Source organism: Hyperolius riggenbachi, chromosome 6 (assembly GCF_040937935.1).
Source record: "Hyperolius riggenbachi isolate aHypRig1 chromosome 6, aHypRig1.pri, whole genome shotgun sequence".
Lineage (NCBI taxonomy): Eukaryota > Metazoa > Chordata > Amphibia > Anura > Hyperoliidae > Hyperolius > Hyperolius riggenbachi.
In genome coordinates this window covers 308,146,952-308,163,548 of record NC_090651.1, presented here as the reverse complement: position 1 = coordinate 308,163,548, position 16,597 = coordinate 308,146,952, and the positions used below count along the sequence as shown (strand labels likewise).

At 43.4% G+C, this 16,597-nt stretch overlaps 1 protein-coding gene across 5 annotated transcripts in view; it reads right to left on the bottom strand.

Moving 5' to 3' along the window:
• Nucleotides 1-16,597, bottom strand: part of LOC137521683 (BAR/IMD domain-containing adapter protein 2-like) — a 172,185-nt gene that overhangs the window by 112,161 nt on the left and 43,427 nt on the right. For 3 of the 5 annotated variants that reach the window (XM_068241291.1, XM_068241293.1, XM_068241295.1), the window contains one exon: nucleotides 5,495-5,570. In XM_068241291.1, the coding sequence (XP_068097392.1) occupies nucleotides 5,495-5,570 (76 nt within the window). Of the gene's footprint in view, nucleotides 1-1,295; nucleotides 1,350-5,494; nucleotides 5,571-14,505; nucleotides 14,537-16,597 lie in introns of those variants that run through there. The other 2 variants (XM_068241294.1, XM_068241296.1) reach the window with 2 other exon arrangements.

Sequence of the window (16,597 nt, the reverse complement as noted above, 5' to 3'; positions counted from 1 at the left end):
GCTGCCAACTGACTACTTCAAATTCATGGACAGTCTGCAAATATGTGGACTTGGTTCACATACTGTACATTTCCAGTCCAGTCCTGTCCTGTCAGTTTTGCATCAGTTTTCTATCAGTTTCAGGCACAGAAGACTGATACAAAACAGACAGGACTGGGACTGGGCTGCACCGGAAATGCACAGGACAGGGCACCTTTGGATGTGAGGGTGAAGCAATGCAGGACAGGATTAGACAACTTTTATGTGTAAACCCAGCCTAAAGGCTATGAAAACATCCTAAACTCACCAGCAGTGATTTAGTAAAGCAGCTATGCAATGGCCAAATGAACTAGTCAACCAGGTGCAAGGGAATTTAATGAATAGGAATTTCTGTGCACATAACTGTTTAAAACAAAGACACTTCAGAAATCACTGCTAATGGACCAGCCCTGAATTTAGTTTCGTACCGTCACTGTGTGAGGATCATTCTCTATATTTGGAGAACATTTGTGAATGTAAGTGACACAGGAAACCCCCCTTTTTTTTTGTTAATTGTTATCGCCATATTCACAAAACTGTGGTAAAAAGGTTGTGCGCAGGCAGCAAGTTATGCAATGTGCATTGTGCAAAAAGTGCAACCAGCTCTATGTACACAATGTGCACTTAACCAGTATAACACATGTTATGCAAATGGCACAGCATGCAGCAAAACTGGCAATGTGACAGTTGTATAAATAGTGAGGATTGTACTAACTGTGCAAGGTGTGTGCAAGGTGTGCTGCAAAACGCTACCTATGCGACGTTTACAGTGTGGTGGTATAAGGGTTTGTAGAATGGCGATGCACTGCAAGCAGCAAGCATTGTGTTACCGCTAAACGCGAGTGTTTACAGTAGTAGAGAAGCATGCCTTTCATTGATTGTATGCTTCACAATATGCAATGCAAAGCGGCCGTAATGTGCGGTGCGACTTTTAGTTCCACTGCGTTCCTGTTATAGAGAGAACACAATGCAATGAACACTTCCATTACTTCCCAGAAGGAAATCTCTCAAAAGGTGACAGCGAAAGCAGAATTTTTTTTTTCCTTTTAAGTTAGGCATCGAAATCGACAAGTTTTATTCCTGTCCCTGGAATTATCAGGGCTCAGATTAAAGCCCTAGAAGTCCATGGAGATTCCATGAACAGGTGTGTGTCAGTGTGCTGACAGATGACTGACAACCTGTTTTTGCCATCCTAGACCTGCCCTGATGTCACTGCTTCAAATCATAGAGAGAGGGATTGGGAGGCTGAATAAGATTAGCAGCAGGCCTGAATTTACCTCACAGGAACCTATAAGCACAGATGTCCTGGCATTCTAGGCTTCACACTTCACAAACCCCCAACAAATTACACCGCAACTGTGCTGGTTGTGCCAACTGTCACTTCTCCCTTACTTCCCTTACCCGTCTACAGGTGCCTCTTAGGTAGCCAGTACTACCCTCAATATTAAGTAACTAAGGACCCCCCCTCCCCCCCCCCCCCCCCAAGTATTAGGTAGCTAGAGGAGCGCCTGACTGAAGCGAGATCTTGTCAGTGGAATGTCGAAAAGCTGGGTGAGTAACCTCTCATTTACTCATTTATTAGTGAGCCACCTTTCCGTGATCAGGCGCCTATAGGCCTTTAGGCCTTATGGTATATCCGGCCCTGTGTGGCAGACAACACGCTCATGGCACTGTTTGACGGGTGAACCAGCATTTGCTTCAAGATTTGCAGGTTTGATAGATGACGGAGTTTAGGACTGCCTATAGCAGTGATGGCTAACCTTGGCACTCCAGCTGTGACAAAACTACAAATCCCATCATGCTTCTGCCTCCCCAAGTTATGCTTAGAGCTGTCAGAGTATTGCAATGCCTCATGGGACTTGTAGTTCCACCACAGCTGGAGTGCCAAGGTTAGCCATCACTGGCCTATAGGATACCAAGATATATACTGTATATGCCCCTCTGTATGTATTTAAAAATACCAAATACAGTGGGATGCTAAAGTTTGGGCAACCTTGTTAATTGTCATGATTTTACTGTATAAATCGTTGGTTGTTACGATAAAAAATGTCAGTTAAATAAAATATGTCATATAGGAGACCCACACAGTGATATTTGAGAAGTGAAATGAAGTTTATTGGATTTACAGAAAGTGTGCAATAATTGTTTAAATAAAATTAGGCAGGTGCATAAATGTGTCATTTTATTGATTCCAAAACCTTTAGAACTAATTATTGGAGCTCACATTGGCTTGGTAAGCTCGGTGACCTCTGACCTACAATACACAGGTGAATCCAATTATGAGAAAGACAATTTAAGGGTGTCAATTGTAAGTTTCCCTCCTCTTTTAATTTTCTCTGAAGAGTAGCAACATGGGGGTCTCAAAAGAACTCTCAAATGACCTGAAGACAAAGATTGTTCACTATCATGGTTTAGGGGAAGGATACGGAAAGCTGTGTCAGAGATTCCAGCTGTTTCCACAGTTAGGAACATATTGAGGAAATGGAAGACCACAGGCTCAGTTCAAGTTAAGGCTTGAAGTGGCAGACCAAGAAAAATCTCAGATAAACAGAAGCGACAAATGGTGAGAACAGTCAGAGTCAACCCACAGACCAGCACCAAAGACCTACAACATCATCTTCCTGCAGATTGAGTCACTGTGCATCGTTTAATCATTCGGGGCACTTTACACAAGGAGATGCTGTATGTGAGAGTGATGCAGAGGAAGCATTTTCTCCGCCCACAGCACAAACAGAGCCATTTGAGGTATGCTAAAGCACATTTGGACAAGCAAGCTTCATTTTGGAATAAGGTGCTGTGGACAGATGAAACTAAAATTATTTGGGCATAACAAGGGGTGTTATGAATTGAGAAAAAACAACACGGCATTCCAAGAAAAACACCTGCTACCTACAGTAAAATATGGTGGTGGTTTCATCATGCTGTGGGGCTGTGTGGCCAGTGCAGGGACTGGGAATTTTGTCAAAGTTGAGGGACGCATGGATTCCACTCAGTATTAGCAGATGACCAATGACTAATGTTCAGGAACCAGTGACAAAGCTGAAGCTGCGCCGGGGCTGGATCTTTCAGTAAGCCAACGACCCTAAACACTGCTCAAGATCCACTAAGGCATTAATGCAGAGGAAAAAGTACAACGTTCCTGAATGGCCATCTCAGTCCCCAGACCTGAATTTAATTGAAAATCTGTGGTGTGAGTTAAAGACAGCTGTCCATGCTCGGAAGTTGTCAAACCTGAATGATCTAGAGATGTTTTGTAAAGAGGAAAGGACCAAAATACCTTCAACCAGAATCCAGACTCTCATTGGAACCTACAGGAAGCGTTTAGAGGCTGTAATTTCTGCAAAAGGAGGAACTACTAAATATTGATTTCATTTCTTTTTTGTGGTGCCCAAATTTATGCACCTGCCTACACTTTCTGTAAATCCAATAAACTTTATTTCACTTCTAAAATATCACTGTGTGTGTCTCCTATATGATATATATTGTCATTTTTTATCGTATCAACCAACGATTTATTCAGGAAAATCATGACAATTAACAAGGTTGCCCAAACCTTCGCATCCCACTGTATATGTTCAAAAGTAGAACCTGGAAGCAAATGACCCATCAGTATGGGTTTGGGGTGTGGGATTAAACTGAAATACCTGGAAGAAAGCCTCAAAAAGACAAGGATACCAAGCAAGCTCCCTGCGGTTATTGCCCTGTCCGGCATTTGAACTGGGGACTCTAGCGCTGCACGCTAAAAGTGCAAGCTACTTAGCCAAGGCGTATTAGATTGAAAGCTATTCATTCAATATGTGACTTTTAACCTCAGCTTGACAAAACCTCACTCAGTCTCACCCCAGATGAGCTGGAATCCTTTTTTCAAAGTTTCTCTTTTGTACATCTCCAATGCTTCAAAAATATGCTGGACAATTCCAAATTACACTTAGCCAAATAGTTTGTCATTCTTTTCCTTTCCAACATATGAAGCAGTGGAATTCAGATCATGCTGCCACGTTACAGCAAGCTGTTTGCCGTTTCCTCTAACATGCACATCTCCAAGAAATTTCCCTGTAGTAACATCCCACATAATAGGTACATCATGTCCATCTGTCTGTAGTGGAAATTAAATGCTGGACAGAGAAGGAGATATTCGGGCAGTTTTTTCTGTCTTTAAACTCCACCCAAAAGTTAATTTATTGGGCAGATTAGGAGATATCCAAGGGAAAACGTACTGCCTCTTGTTAACTGCTTCTGCTCAGGGGTCCATAGAGCCTTGGTTTTCAAGCTGTGCTAAAGAGGAGCTGTCAGCCATACTATCTTAGAAAAAAAACAACAACACATATATATAAGTAGATAAATACTTGCTCTACTTACATAACATATGTATTGCACTGTCCACGTTTTGATTTCAATGATTTTTTTACAGTAAAAAAAGAGATAATCCTTCTTAGCATTTCCCATTTTAAGTGTGGCTATTTTTAAGCAAATCCCGATGTCATTTCCTTGCCCTACTCTCCTCTGCCTGATTTGCCCGTCCTTCACAATAGAAAGTACTTTGTCTCAGCATGAAGAATATTGGCCAATCAGAGAGAAACATAGGTGTGGGAGGGGAAAACAGGAGGGAAAGAGGCTTCAGCCAATCAGGCTGCATTAGTTAAGTCTGAGGGGAAGTACAGAGTGAAAAAGGACAACCCAGCATGCCCTGCAACTTCCTTTTTGTGTCCCGAATTTTGTGTGTACCAAATAAGAGTCAGGTAAACCGGGGAAAGATCATTTATCAACAAGAAAAGTAATAGTGATTTTAATTTTTGGATTGCCTGGTTAGCATCCTTATTGCTTGATTAACAGATAAAAATAAAGAAATGATTTTTGACGTTATGCCTGACAGTTACACTTTAAGCTTACCCACAGGTGGGGAGGGCTACTGTTGGGATCAAGGTGTATTTGAACTACTCAAACGCAATGCATTACAGGAAGTTTTGAGATCATTTAACCATTTCAGCCGCGCGGACGTGAGCTTCAGTTCCCTAAAAGCTTGCCTAACATAAGTCTACGAGTTGGCCAGTAAAAGGTATAACTCTTACAAAGGGCTTGATTCACAAAACGGGGCTAACTGTTAGCACGTTGTGAAAAGTGCTTCGCGTGATAGCGGTTATCGCGCGCAAAAGTTCGCGTTCGCGCGCTAACGCGAATTTTTCGTTATCATGAGAACGTTAATGCGCGAACGCACTTTTTTGTCGCACGATAATCGCTTTTTCACACGAAACCCGGTTTTAACGCGAAAATATGCTAAAACGCGCAAAAAGCTGTGCTAACAGTTAGCACCGTTTTGTGAATCAAGCCCAAAGTGTTGTTGTTCTGCCTACATAATTGTATTGGCTAACACAGTTCAGAAATTCTTTTGGTACTCCATCCATGTATAGATGCAGAGTAATACAACAATAATAAAATCCTATTGGCTACCACATAACATGAACTTTAACCACAGTACCTGAAAGTGCTTTTTCATAATGTTTCCCCATCGTCACAAAGTTCTTTAGGCTTGGGTTGAACTGGTCTAATATAACCTGTAGAACAGAAAACCTTATATTACACAGATGATTCTGAAATATACATATGAATTATATGCTTGCATTATTTGTTTTTGTTGATAAAGCTGTTTAAAGGGAACCTAAACTAAGAAGGATATGGATTTTTCCCTTTAAAATAATACCAGTTGTCTGACTCTCCTGCTAATCTTGTGTCTCTAATACTTTTAGCCACAGCCCCTCAGCAAGCATGCACATCAGGTGCTCTGACTGAAGTCAGACTGGATTATCTGCATGCTTGTTTCAGGTGTGTGATTCAGCCACTACTGCACCCAAAGAGATCAGCAGGACTGCCAGGCAACTGGTATTGTGTAAAAGGAAACATCCATATACCTCTCAGTTAAGGTTCCCTTTAAACCTCAATGATGTCTACATAGTTAAGAGAAAACTACATGTTGTTCATGTTCAACTCTAAATTTAACCTTTGGTGAAAGGGAATATGGAGGATGCCATATTTACTTCCTTTTAAACAATGCAGATTCTCTGGCTGTCCTGCTAATCCTCCAATAAGTTAGACCACTGACCCAAAACAATTAGGATAAATAAGACACTGTGATTCAAAGGGTTTACAGAAGTCACAGATGTTATCTTCACACTTTCCCCTGGATAAATAATGGGCAGCTAGAAGGGGAAGGGGGTGGGGACATGGCAGCTCCTATAGCTATTAGACACCAGGGGAAAATGGTGCTTGCGGGACCGGTTCTAGACTTTTTGCTGTCTGAGGCAAACTTGGAGGACGCGCCCTCCCCCCCTCTTGATTTGGAATGATCGCACAGCACCCGACAATTTGCACGGCAGGGTATACTGTAGCTGCAGTGCGAGTTTTGTTACGTAATGCTAATATGCCATGTAATATTTCTGCTTCATTTAATGTTCTCAGTCAGCAAGGGAGCATATGCAACAACCTGGCTGGCTGCGTGTGCAAGTCAAATTCAACACTGCTCCTCTCCCGCCTCCCCCTCCTCACTCACTGTCAGACTCCACACACAGCACAACAAGCTGCTTTTTCCTAATGATGACCTGTTCATTTCGCTCACTCTCCTCTTGCTTCTCCTCCTACTCTGACTGCATGCTATAAGTGTAAACACACAGTAGAAACATTCCGCCCCTGTGATCTCTGTGCCTGATGCAAGTGTTTCACCTTGCTTCATATAGAGAACCGGCCCTGGGTGCTTGGTCTCCTTTAAAGTGATCCTCAAGTCAGAAAAAAAAATGACTTTTACTCACCTGGGGTGTCCAATAGCCCCCTGCAGCTGTCCGGTGCCCTCGCCGTGTCCCTCCGATCCACCTGGCCCCGCCGGCAACCACTTCCGGTTTCACCGTCAGGATCCAACAGGCTGGGAACGCTGGGAGTGATTCTTCGCGTTCCCAGCCACAATATTGCCACCTATGCTGCTATAGCATATAGCACATAGCATGTAGCAGCATAGGTGGCGATATTGTGGCTGGGAACGCGAAGAATCACTTGCGTTCCCAGCCTGTCGGCTCCTGAGAGCAAATCTGGAAGTGGCTGCCGGCGGGGCCAGGAGGATCGGAGGGACACGGTGAGGGCACCGGACAGCTGCAGGGGGCTATTGAAAGCCCCAGGTGAGTAAAACTCATTTTTTTTCGGACTTAAAGGGGTTCTGTTAGGGGTTTCTGAGGAGAAAAACAGACCCTTACCTTGGGCTTCTATCAGCCCCGTGCAGCGGTAATGTCCCACGCCGTCCTCCTCCCATCTGCTGTTCTCCGCCACCGGCCCCGGTCTAAGCGGCATGGGATCGAACTGCGGATGCGCTACAGTGGCCGCGCACCCGCTCGCTTCCGCCTGCGTCATCGGAAGCTTACTGCGCAAGCGCAGTACAAGTCTCCGTTGTACTGCGCCTGCGCAGTAAGCCTCAAATGACGCGAGCGGAGGCACGGCAACGCGCATTATTCGTCTGTGTGACGAATAATGCGCCGGTGCCGGCTGCGGGGAACGGCAGATGGGAGCAGGACGGCGTGGGACATTACCACTGCAGGGGGCTGATAGAAGCCCCAGGTAAGTGGCAGTTTTTCTCCTCAGGAACCCCCACAGAACCCCTTTAAGGTTCGCTTTAAGGTGAATGTCTAGCATGCTTGGAGGGTTAAGCTGGCCACTAACGGTCCAATTTCTAGCGAAAAATCGTTCGAGCGATCAGAAATTCTGATCGGACGAAAAATCGTTCACTACACCATCAACTAACCAATCATTGCTTCCTATCTATCACGACCACCAAGAAAATCCAAATTTTCGTTCGACGAAAATTCATTTGAGCGACATTTTTTTCACTCGATTGTGTCCACCAATGGAAATTATTTACAACCAATCCGATCAGAATTTCTGATCGCTCTAACGATTTTTCGCTAGAAATTGGACCGTTAGTTTGGCACTGGCAGTTACAGTAAACACATCATAAAGATATTCTCCCCTTCCTTGAGTAACCTCACCATGAGGTCAGGACTCAGGTCAAACCCACCACATCAAAGAAATCTAAGTCCTCCCAGATCTAATTATCCACCAGCATGAGGGGCAGTCATGAAGTAGTTATAAGTTCTGATGAAGCCCTCAAGTGCGGATAAAATCAATGTAGAAGTCAACTGACTCAGATCAGCTGATGTCTTCACTGAGGCCGCTGATCTAGTTAAAATAATATGCATCACGTATTTTTCTCTGTTGCTGCAAGAGAACAAATTCATGTAAGAAAATATAACTGGTTGTTTTGAATAGCACCATAATAAGCTGGACATGAGAAAACACAGCAGTAAGAGAACACTTTATAGTTTATTTACCATGACTTTAGAACAATAAAAAAAAATCACTGGAGAACACAAGAGACCCCCTAAAAAAACCTAACCTGGAATCTAATATTAAAAAAACCTGCTAATAGGTAGAAAAGGTATGCAACGTTAGCCTGGCTCATATCAGAGTAAAGTAGTGGTTTGCTGAAACCTAAAGGAATTCGGGATTGTGCCATTGTAGTCATGTGAAGCACTCTAAAAAAGAATCATGTGCATATGACTGTGGTCACACAATTGAACATCGACATAGTACTGTTGAATCGGGGTCCCTGGAGTCAGAGTTGGAGTCGGTGGTTTCATAAACTGCGGAGTCAGATTATTTTTGTACCAACTCCACAGCTCTGGTAAGCATTAGACTTAAGGTGGCCACTAACGGTCCAATTTCTAGCGAAAAATCGTTCAAGCGATCAGAAATTCTCATCGGATTGGTTGTAAATAATCTCTATTGGTGGACACAATCGATTATGAACGAGTGAAAAAATGTCATCCGAATGAATTTTCGACTAACCAAAATTTGGATTTTCTCGTTGGTTGTGATAAATAGGAAACAAAGATTGGTTTGTTGATGGTGTAGTGAACAATGTATTACAATATTTCACTTCCGATCAGTATTTCTGATTGCTCGAACGATTTTTCGCTAGAAATTGGACCATTAATGGCCAGCTTAAGGAGTCTGAGCAGTTTTGGGTACCTGGAGTCGGAGGTTTCATAGACTGCAGTCGGATGATTTTTGTACCAACTTCACAGCCCTGGTAAGTATTAGACTAAGGAGTCAGAGTCGAGGAGTCGGAGCTCTTTTGAGTACCTGAAGTCGGAGTCGGTGGTTTCATAAACTGAGGAGTCAGATGATTTTTTTTACCGACTCCACAGCCCGGCATTTAAATTGATCATTTACCATTCCTTCAGCAACCCCAATTTCAGGCATGTTCATAAACCTGCGGTAAAATAGCCATGAGCAGGCAATGCACAGCAATTTTACCAGCACTCACACAAGTTACATAGCTCATGTTGAACAAAGAACGCAACCCGCATTATGTACACAACGCATGTGTTGCTAGCACAACACGCACCATGGAAAAAACGTCAAGCACATTGTAAAAACATCTCATTTGCATGCTTGTTCAGGGTCTATGGCTAAATGTATTTCAGACAGAGGATCAACAGTAGAGCCAGGCAATGTGCATTGTTTAAAAGGAAATAAATATGGCAGCCTCCATATTCCTCTCAGGTGCCCCTTTACAAACGGATCACTTACTTGATGGATAACTCAATTATCTGTTGAATATTATGATCACTTTGATCAAGAAATCAAATGGGCGATCTTCTAAGCAATCCTTTCCATTCAGGAAGCTTGAAAACAGAGTTGCCTGAACTGAGCTTGGATAACTGATAGGAGTGTAACATACATCTTGTCATAATTGTCTACTAATGCCCAAGTTTATTTATTTATTTATTTATTTATTGTATTTATAAAGCGCCAACATATTACGCAGTGCTGCAAGTGGAGCAGAAACAGCCCAGCACTATAGCACTTTCACCCCTGACGAAGGCTTTATTTATGAGGTGAAACGTGTTGGGTTTTCTTTGGTTGGGGGTTATATTTATTTAGCATGAGAAAGCGTCTTCCCTTTCTTTAGTTTTAGATTAGTACAACCCTGATACAAATCTCCTATACGGCTCCTCTTCCACGCTAGTTACATGCCACTATAATTGTTGTCTGTCCTTACCTACTTTTTAGAGCTGTTCGATTAGGCCTCTTTTCCATGAACATGAACTGTTTGTAGAGCAGTTCAGCCACCCGGGTGCTGCCAGCCACAAGTGCCACTCAGCTGCAATTACATGCCATACCCCTGGCGAAGCCTTTATTTACGAGGTGAAACGTTAAGTTTTGTTTGGTGGAGGGTTACAATCATTTAGCATGAGATAGGGCATGGTTCAGACCACAAGCGTCATGCAATAGCATGCCACGATTGACATGTGGTGGCGTTACCCGGCAGCAAAAAAAGTCTCATGTTGTTGCTATCTCAGATGCAACAATATGGGGGGGGGGGGGGGGACGCGCCTGACCACCATTTGTGCTGGGCATGCACTACCTTCAGTTGCTCATGGAAAAGAGGCCTACAAGTTATTTTTTAGCTCTATCCTCCTCAAAGTTTCAATTCAGGAAGTCAACCAGAACACTTTAGGAATTTTATTTGGGGCGCACGTGATCGATCGTGGATTTAATTTTAGAGGATTATGATCAAATCATTATTTTATCATTGTAAAAGACATATAAAAATAAGGCCAAGAAAAGGGTCGCCATGACAACCAAGTCATGTTACATATACCATCTCCGCTGATAAATGTTATATATGGACCAGACATGACAGCATGCCTCTTTGTATTAAATGCATCAGCATGTTACTGACAGTATATCTATTCAGTGGGTTATTATCTCCGATACATGTCAGGAGCATTATATTTATTACCCACTAAAGAACTATCCAGGAGTGAAAATGATTATGCAGGACATGAAAGAGACTGAGCTCAGCACGTTTTACAACTCATCTTATCGCTTCTTATGGGATTACTGACACTGACCAATTGCTGAACATAGCATCACTGCCCTTACACAGCTCCCAGGATTACACAACTGAACTGCAGGTAAAGGTCTGTAAGTACAAACAACATTCATTAAAACAAATCTGAAGCAAAAAATAAACGTATGAGTTAATGAATTGTGTCTGTAGTATGGATAATAAATAGAACATTAGTAGCATATAAGTGCTTCAGAAAATAGCACTGTAGCCGGCCAAGTTTGGTCAGAGAGCTCAGAGAAGCTCTTTTGCATAGACAACAAGTGAAGTTTTTTAGCTCTTTCTGTACTGGAAACAATATGAGACTCATATTTTTGCTACTAATGTTCTATTTCTTAGCTGTGCTACACATACAATTCATGATATCATAAGTTTTTTTTTCACTTCAGTGTCAATTTAAACAGCCAAAAAACACTGAGAGACATCTTGTGGTGTTTCCTGTTTTGCTGCAGGTAAGTTCAAAGGGTCATTACTTCTGTTTTGTTTTACAGCCTAAAAGAGTGGGGATTCTAAACTGCAGCTTTGAGAATCTGATGCAATGTTATACATAAAGTTATATAACTTTTCTTTGCTACTAATGTTGTATGTATTATCCCTTCTACACTACCAATTCATTATCTCATAAGTTTATTTTCACTTCATCTGAAGTTAGAGGGATATGGAGGCTGCCATATGTATTTCCTTTTAAAGGGGTTCTGTGGGGGGTGTTGAAAATAAAAACAGACACTTACCTGGGGCTTCTGTCAGCCCCCTGTAGCAGTAATGTCCCACGCCGGCCTCTTCCGATCCGCCGTTCCCCGCCGCCAGCACCAGGCAATTATTCATCTAACAAGACGAAGCTTACTGCGCAGGCACAGTACGAAGTTTTCTTGTATTGCGCCTGCGCAGTAAGCTTCTGATGACGTGCGCGGGAGCGAGCAGGCGGGCGCCCACGGCCACGCAGTGGCAGTTGGATGGCATGCAGCGCTAGACCGGGGCCGGCGGCGGAAAACGGCGGATTGGAAGAGGACGGCGTGGGACATTACTGCTACAGGGGGTTGATAGAAGCCCCAGGTAAGTGTCTGTTTTTATCTTCAACACCCCCACAGAACCGCTTTAAACAAAACCAAATTGCCTGGCAGTCATGTTGACATTTCATGCATCAGAAGTTTCTGAATCACACACCTGAAACATGCAGCTAATCCGGCCAGACTTCAGTGAGAAACATATGGTCTCCATGCTTGTTCAAGGTCTATGGCTAAAAGTAGTAGAGGCAGAGGATCAGCAGGGCTGCCAGGCAATTTGAATTGTTTAAAAGAAAATTAATATTGCAGCCCCAATATCACTTCAGGTGTCCTTTAACTTACTAACCTCCAAAATGGTTTTTTGTTATCGTTACAGTCACAGGGGTGCACAGAAATGCATAAAGGTCTAGTTATAGACCGCCCCATCTCTAAATCCGCATATTGACCAACAAATTCACTCCTAGGGGCATAACTACAAATCAAGCACCCCCATACTCCTCAAAACTTGTATGGATCCCCAACTTATACACCATCCACCTTTTGGTGGGGGACCTTCTGTCAGAATTTGAGGTGTATATGCACCCTTACTGTGATCCTTTTTCAACAAAGACTCCTTATGTGACCAATAAAGGCTTAAAAAACTGAACTGCAGGTATGAAAAAATGTACAGATAATACTATAACACTCTGATAACTCACCCTAACGCAGCATAATTGATAGTTTTTTGTACCACTGCTCAGGACTGGAAACAGGGACATCCCAGTGGATAAAAAACCCTTCCAGGAACAAGCGTACAAAGCCTCAGACTTCCTGGAAGGCAGCTATGTCTTTATGGCGAATCAATATCTGCTATGATTTATATACGATTCCTAGCTGTGAAATTCCCCAGCAAGCAGATGCTGCATGCCTGCTGCTGTCAGTGTGCAGAAAGGGTCAGATATCCCCATTCATTCAATGTCAGGCTCTGCTCTTTATGGCTCTACCTCTACAAGGAATATAGAGCAGGATAGCACTGGATGCACACAGGGCAAGAAAAGGGAAACATTGCATTTTCTACACTATAACCGGCAATAACCTCAAGAAAAACATTTTTTTTGTATTTACTTTTTTTCCCTTCAGTACACACTTTTCTAAATTCACACAGCTATTGGTTACACGATGTATTGAAACGTAGATGACATGGACAAGTAATGTTGAAATGGAGAGCTGAAAAACCAGTTCCCTGCTAATAAAGGGTTAAAGCAGCTGTGATTGGCAGCTCTATTGGACTTTTCCACCATGATGGTGGACACACACATTTGAAAGGGGTTTTGTAGGTTGAACCACTGCAATAGACTTGCTTGGGGACAGCTAGCGCATACCGTATGAACAAGTGCTAAGGCGACTGCAACCCTCTTACAAGCGTTTCCAAAGATCTGTACTTAGTGAGGATACATTTCAAACCAAATTATGATTGTCTCCTTATACATCTCTCAACTACTGAGCTACAGGTAATTTGGGTGCTGGAGGCATGGTTACACGTGGTTATTAACATGGATGCCTATGGCAGCGGGTTAGGCATTAGCTGGGGGGGGAGAACGATCAGGGTTACACATTGTTTGGGGGGGAGGGGGGATATCGTTTAGGGTTAAGCATTGGTTAGGGGTGTAAGTCAAGGTTAGGCATTGGTTGGGGGGGGGGGTAGCTAGGATTAGACATCAGTTGGGGGGTCAGTCGAGGTTAGGCATCAGTTGGAGGGTTGGTTGTGGTTAAGCATCGGTTGGGGGGTTTGGTTAAGATTAGGTATCGGTTGGGGGGTTGGTTAGGGTTAGGCATTGGTTGGGGGGGTTCAGTTAGGGTTAGGCATTGGTTGATGGGATCAGTTAGGGTTAGGCATCAATAGCGGGGGGGGGGGGGGGTTCAAGTGATATTGGGGTCAGGTTAGGTGATGGTAAAAAAAAAAAAAATTGGTAAAAATTACTGACAATTTACTATAGTAATTACATAGAAACTACAAGTATAATATCTATAATTTTACCCATATTCTAATAGCGCCTCTTTTTTGCATGTTCCCTGCTCTTCCCTGTGCTCTGCAGCTTCTTCAGCAATCGGCTGTGATGGGTTTATATTGCCCATTGCATTTGTATTTCCCCGCAGTGGCTTGTCTTCCCCCTATCCTCTCCAAAGGACAGGGCATGCTGCTTGGCAGAGAGCCCAGCAAGCACCTCTGTACAGGGATCTATAGCAAACTGTCACCTGAAGCAGTCGTGAGCTATTATTTCAGGCCTATGTGCTTTCAGTCTGCAGTGTGATGTACAGTAATCCTAGAACCACAGCTGTAAATTCACATTATTTTTCTGTCTGGCTGTTGGAAGATTCCCTGGCAGCTGTAAGCAATAAGTATTACGTATTTGCAGCATTTCATATTTACAGTAACAACAGTTTGGCACTGAACATGGTAAAATACAGAAACTACTACACACTCCCTTTAATCAGTGAGTTCACTGGAAGCTGGCATTTTAGATGTAAGAATGTGCAAACAAGACAAATCACCCATCAGCTTGTAATGTCTTCTGGGAGCTCCTGTGGTGAAAACTCGGGATTCTCTAAGCCTGCTTATTGCTTCGTGGTCTCAGTCTCTCGGCTTGGCTTTTAATTTACTTTATGGAACTTGGGAGAAAAGGAGTATAAGAGTCCCCAGCTGTAGCAGCGAAGGGGGAGAGACCACGAGGGAACTGTGACAGGAAGATTTATCCCTGAGAAACAAAATGAAAAAACGAATGTGTGAGGTAATTAAATATGAGTCAACATGCACAAATACTGAGAGACATTTGGCTAGGCTGACTTTGTAAACTGCGCACCTGTAGTGGATCGGGTAAATCAAACTGGTAGCAATGTTGCATAGTATAGTAATGTTGCATAGTATGTGGACAAAGCATGGAGCCAGGTAAAGTATACTGCTGGGGGCACATTTTGCACTAGAGGGGACAGTGCCAGGGTTCATCCCAATATCGCACCGTTGCACACTTGATCGAGCATGTTGGCCCTACATCTTGCAGCATCTGCAATCAATACATTTCGTGGTACGTGATTTTGAATGACTGACTGGGGAACTATCGTTCATTGACGCAGATTCCCCAACCCATCTTCTGGTTGGGACTTAGCTTAAGGGCTGTCTGCAGCAACTAGCGCAACTTGCGTAACCTAGGTAACATGCATGTTGCTAGCATCCAGCACGTTATGCTACTTGTGTGGCTCCCATTACACTGGCAACCCATGCCTTATCTAGGTAACGCAATTTGCGCTCTTTGTGCAATGCGCCTTACTTAAGTACCTGTAAAATTGGCTGAGCGCTGCCTACACACAGTAGTTTTGCAGCTATTTAGTGAATATGTCCCATTATCTAGCGTTTAGTCTCCTCACACTTGCATGGGTTTACTGTCGGTATTCCAATTATCTCCCACTCACACACTCCTATGAGTTCTGGTTCACCATGAGCTTTCTGGGCAATCTGTAACTCTGGGTGTTTTAAAGAGAAACCGAGATGGGGACATAAAACTTAATAAAAACTATGCGATCACGCTATGTGGGTACAGGTGCGCTATTACACAAATGACGTTTGGCGACATGCTGCAATAAAGACTGTCAGACCAGATCTTTAAGATCCTTAACGACTCCCTGCAAAATGCCTCAATCGTTTGAACTCTCAGTGTGCCATTGCATGACGTCACGTGTACCCGCTGGCAGGGGGATAGTTCAGGGAATGCTCCTCGTCAGGGGATGTCGGTGTGATCCATCTTCTTGCATCGTTAGGTGAGTATATAGCTTTACAGAGAAACAGTAATGTAAGCTGTTAAAAGTATTCTGTAAAGCACTGTGGAAAAACCATTGGCACCATATAAATGTGCAGATTAAGAAATATGTCCCTGAGCTCTACACCATGATAGGGACATTACACTGTGAGCCCCTCTGAGGAAAAAATAGTAATATGAAGTATTACATGTGCTCTGGAAAGTACTGTGGAAAATGTGTCAATATAGAAAGCAGAACTCTCCTGTTCCTTACATATAAAATGGTAAATGTTATTGTAAATACAGATGAGCCTGAAATTCAGCAATTTCTAAGCATGCAAATTTACACCGTTTTGAAAATGAGCCAATCACACCAAGTGGCTGTAAACTATCCGGGGACTGCCTAATGCCAATGGGCGTGGCCACGGCGGCAGCCCCAGGACCGCCTAACGCCGACCGGCGTCAAGTCCTGGGGCTGCAGTTTGCAGGAGATCACACGCAGGCTGCGCGCGCATCTCCTGCTCGGGGGGCATAGCTCCGCCCCGACTTCAGTCTCCGAGCGGCGATTGCCTCTCGGGAGACTATTAGACGGTGAAACCGCCGTCTAATTACATAGTACAGCGCTGCGATCCTGTGTCTCGGCAGTGATCGGCTGTCATAGGCTGAAGCCTATGATAGCTGATCACATGGATTGGCTGGCGGGGGGAGGGAGGGAGGGGGTTATATATCAAAATAAAAATATAGCAACATTTATGAAAAAAACAAACATTTAGTTAAAAATAAACAAACAAATAAACATGCGGGGAGCGATCTGTTGGTGGGGAGAAAAGGAGGGGGGAATCACTTGTGTGCTG